Source organism: Aphanomyces astaci (assembly GCF_000520075.1).
Source record: "Aphanomyces astaci strain APO3 unplaced genomic scaffold supercont1.65, whole genome shotgun sequence".
NCBI lineage: Eukaryota > Oomycota > Saprolegniomycetes > Saprolegniales > Verrucalvaceae > Aphanomyces > Aphanomyces astaci.
In genome coordinates this window covers 247763-252199 of record NW_009798328.1, presented here as the reverse complement: position 1 = coordinate 252199, position 4437 = coordinate 247763, and the positions used below count along the sequence as shown (strand labels likewise).

At 44.9% G+C, this 4437-nt stretch overlaps 2 protein-coding genes across 2 annotated transcripts in view; one reads left to right on the top strand and one right to left on the bottom strand.

Moving 5' to 3' along the window:
- Positions 1-1423: 1423 nt before the first annotated feature.
- H257_15027 (hypothetical protein) lies at positions 1424-3204 on the bottom strand (the record flags this gene model as incomplete). Its single annotated transcript, XM_009842998.1, has 8 exons — positions 1424-1570; positions 1619-1659; positions 1708-1860; positions 1939-2014; positions 2077-2223; positions 2448-2527; positions 2653-2760; positions 2842-3204. The coding sequence occupies 8 exons, from the start codon at positions 3202-3204 to the stop codon at positions 1495-1497; spliced, it is 1044 nt and encodes a 347-aa protein (XP_009841300.1). The 3' UTR covers positions 1424-1494.
- A 583-nt stretch (positions 3205-3787) lies between these two features.
- Positions 3788-4437, top strand: part of H257_15026 (hypothetical protein) — a gene marked incomplete at both ends in the record, with an annotated part of 4091 nt that continues 3441 nt past the window's right edge. Inside the window, 3 exons of the mRNA XM_009842997.1 lie at positions 3788-3801; positions 3852-4176; positions 4239-4428. Of these exons, the coding sequence (XP_009841299.1) occupies positions 3788-3801; positions 3852-4176; positions 4239-4428 (529 nt within the window). The remainder of the gene's footprint in view (positions 3802-3851; positions 4177-4238; positions 4429-4437) is intronic.

Sequence of the window (4437 nt, the reverse complement as noted above, 5' to 3'; positions counted from 1 at the left end):
GGCGGCGACGTAATCACGATGGCCTTTCTCATTCCGAAATGCCCAGTCAATTCAACGCGCACTGTCAATATCGTCAAAATATTCTACTCATGAGTAGAATATTATTTCTTGTGGTTTTCACGATATTTTTGATAAAATTATGGAATATAACTTGGTCACGAAATGGCATCCAGACACGCCAAATTGAAGTCGCTGAGATTCTTGAATATTTTGCAAAATTATCGCGATATTTCTCAATAAAAGTGGTATCCAGACGGGCCCTTAATATTTGACTTCTTGAATTTTGTATCGACATACAAAATATATTATTGAAAACCATACGGTGTATGGTATGATGCCATATGTCCTCGCATATGTTTTCGGACATTAGAGCATTGTTATAGTATACTTTAATGAAGTTTAAATTAAGCCTAATATTTGTATACTATACGAACATCAAATATAATCTCGGGCCGAATAACTGCTTTGGGATTTTTTGGCGGGTCTTTCTCGAGCCACCCTGAGCGAAAAAAGGCAGGGTAGTTATTGTTACCTATACGGTACTGGTAGTGTACAGTACTTATGTACTGGTAGGATTTACGCTCCCACGAGATTCCGAAGCCTAAAAGATGTCACATAGTTTAATCAAGATAAAAATCGCGGTCAAGATAATCTTGCATAGTTTGGTCAAGATGAAATTTGAGGTCAATATAACCCAGCATACTTTAATCAATATTATATATTCCGACAAAAACTGAAGAGTCAAAATATGCCTTTGAGGGACGACGGGTCAAATGTGTGCATTTTCTGTTAACGGGATTTTCTCAGTGCAACACTAACGGGATGACGTCGCTACGCGAAATCGATTTGTAACAGTTGCGAATTCGCATTGGAGGCCACAACGTCGCGCCTTGAACGTTCTCTTTATCCGCGCGGAGGTGCGCGGCCTTTCTGAGCATAGTGGAGGTAGGAGGTAGGCTTGCTTCTGATTACCGGGAGGGGTTCGGCGCATTGCCGGGGTTTAGCGTTAGCGAACCCGGAAAATGAAGACTACACTTCAACCTAACTAATGTAGGTTCCAGGGCGTCAGGGTTCCGATGTTTCAATGCTCTACGTGGGGCAAATACACATTTGGATTGATATTTCATGCCCGAAGCGCAATTCCAAATTCCTGCCAGGACACTAGCGCAGCGACGTGTTTAATAACAGTATCAATTCAAGGCTAAAGTCGAATACTAATTTTAGTTTAAAAATAGATCAAATATGGTAAAAAGTACATCGGGGAATCCACTGGTCTACTTGTGTTTTACGTTAGTAAATGACTAGAGGCAACCAATACTTTTACCTGTAATCTGGTAGCGACTTACTTGCCGTATTTACGTTAATCCAATAATATCACTTCATCACACAACGTGTCCCTGTATTTTCATTCAACAGACGTCCCCCAGTGCAAGGTGAGAAACAAGTTCCCAATATCCATGGTCTTTACTGCTATTTTTGGCTTGTATTTACATATTAGCATCGAAATGTCGGCGGAGGGGGTGGCGGTGGGCTGTGCAGCGAATACGCGTCCAATGCCGGCGGCACGAAGCTATCACAAAAGCGTAAATGACTATTGGGACGACAATAATGATCGTACCCATATCTCTTTTTCACGTCGGCCTTGACGTTTTGCAGCAGCTACAAGAGGTATCAATTTCGGTATTTTTAGTTTTTTTAAAGTTTTACCAAAGTCACGGTGGTTTGCTGGGCCAGCAAGGCCGCCTTGTCTTGGCGCTGTACCTGCTTTTGAAGTTCGAGTTTCTGCTTTAACGTGGCGATTTCGTCGTGGAGCGCTGCGTTTTGTTTCGCCGTCAGCTGCATCTCTTCCAGTAGTTGGTCCTAATTGAATAGTTCACATATTAGTCGTCGATTAGTATGAGCTTATATATAGTATGATAAAATATTAGATGAAACAACCTTCTCTGCTTGAACGTGTTTTAACGCTGTTTCGATCTTTTCTGCATACTTCACCTCGGTCACTTGAATCGATGTCCTAGGTAAATACTGTAGTAACTTAAACCTGGCATTCCAGTGACATAAGACATAGTCAAATACCCTTTGGCCTTTTCTTCCGCGACCACGTTTTCTGCAGTGTGTAGGTCTCGACAATACGACTGGTAAAACCCGTTCAACTGATCCACCCGAAGTTGCGCGACGACTACCAACGATCGGGACTGAACGTCGTCTGTGGCCGAAAGTAGACTGTATTGTCATCGTGATGTCATTAAAGTGAGGGAACAACTACTGACAAAGATATTTTATTTAAATTTAAGAAAAGAAAAAGAAAAAAACTTGAAATGTTTGATGTTCCAAAATTTAAAATAACAAAAAATAAAACATATTTTTATATTAAAATTAAAAGAAATTTATATTAAATAATAGTACTAATTTCATTTTATAGAAACAGCTATCATTCAAGGACTGACCTGGACGACGTGGTGGCCTGCTGCAAGTCTTCCATCAACCGAATGTGCTTGAATTTATCCGCAACTTGGGCCGCCGCCTCCTACCAGTACAATTCAATGTCAGTAAGTGGCATTTAAGTTGAAATAGTACTAAAACTGCTGCTACTTCTAGAGTTATCATGAAGGTTACCACGACAAGAAATAACTTCATAGTAGGTGGATGTACCTTTGGGTGGCCCTTTTGCAGCGCTTCTTGATGCAAGCACACCCCCGTCAATTGCTCAATGTGGTCGGTAAAGAGTCGTTGGGATTCGTAATATTTGGCTTTGAACATCTAAATAATCGTCAAAACATTTCTATCGTTAGTACGATTTTCACAACGTGCATATATACATGTATATTGCGTAGGACGTACTTGCAATTCCACGAGAATGTGCTTGTTCATGGCGTCGAGTTTCGAATTGTCCACTTCGGCCACCTCCAACAACCCTTCGGCTTCGAGTAGATTGTCGTTTACGCGCAGCAAGTGCCCCAGCACGTCCGTCTTCTTGAGCAGTCGAAAGTACTCCTCTTCGGAAATGCTATCCGGTGGCTTGGAGGTCGACGCATGGGTCGTTGGGAGGGAGATGAAGGACGCTCTTGGAGACTTGGCAAACGAGCACCGAGTTATGGTTTTGACCAATGTAGTCGCGGCCACAGGTGACGGGTACCTCGTGTCTACACTGAGGTTGATATGGTTTTTGCCCCCTAGCTTGGCCTTGGGCGACGTGCGCGTCATGTGGATGGAGTAAGACAGCTATTTTCGGAGCGAACCAACGGATGTCGGATATTATCCGTAGAAAACGGTTCAAGATCGTCATCCATGGACATTTGAGCGATGTGAACTTTCCCGGGCGCCCTATTGAGGACTGTGTGAATCAATTTTCGTTGCCTTCAGAAAGAGTCCATTAATGAAGCTTGAGAAGCAGTATACCATTGCAAGTTTCTTCACGGTCAACGTTTTATTAGGGAAACGTCATGTAGAAAATGGGGAATCATATGAAACTGTAACGTTACAAATACTACTATATAAGGTAATTTGGTCCTCCACAGGCCTCGATTGGACATTCGGTGAAGTGCACGATTGGGGCTCACTCCTCGCCAAGGCACCGCCTGCACAAATTATACACACGACCTCCGCTGCGCTGCGGTGCGCGCAATTTTGTGGGCGGATGCTCTGTCGTCGCTCGCTGCTGTAACGCTAGGTCAATTCCCTTGTGTTTTGATACACGTGTGTTTCCCCCAGATTTCTACCTGTGATTCCCTAATTCTTGTGTGCACGAACATTTGACTCTTGTAAGCTTCGTTGGACTTGCTCAACAATGACAAGCAAGAGGTCCTAGAAGCAGCCAACAATGCTAGTGGACAACCCACTATCACCACCAGCAAGTCGATCACCGTCGCCCCCATCCCTTCTACTTCCTACAACTTTTACATCCACCTCGACGGGCACTCGCTCTCGTACAACTGCGAACGACGCACCGCCGATCGATGGAACTACACATTGGCCACGGACAAGAAGGCCGCCACTCGTCCGTCTTCGTTCGACACCGACCAGATGATGTCGAAGGAGTGCAACCAATTCAAGACGAAGTCGTACGCCAGCACCCACCGTGGCTTCGACCGCGGGCATCTGGTGGCCAGTTCCATGATGACGGACAGCCCCGAGCAACGCCGCGGGTCTCACTATATGACCAACATCGCTCCCCAAGTCTCAACCAAGGCATCTGGGAAAACACCTAAGACATCGAGGCGTGTTATCGTAACCTCCAGCGAATCTACACGTGGGGGGGTATCTTGTACACGGACGACTCGAACGATTACTTCCTGGACAGCCACGGCATCCGCACGCCCGACTTTTGGTGGAAAGTGGTGCTCACCAAGGACGACAGCGGCGCCGACAAGATCATTTCGTGGTTCTTCCCCAACCAGGAGAACTTGGGGTCATTGGACTCGTTACTTGGTGTCTGTG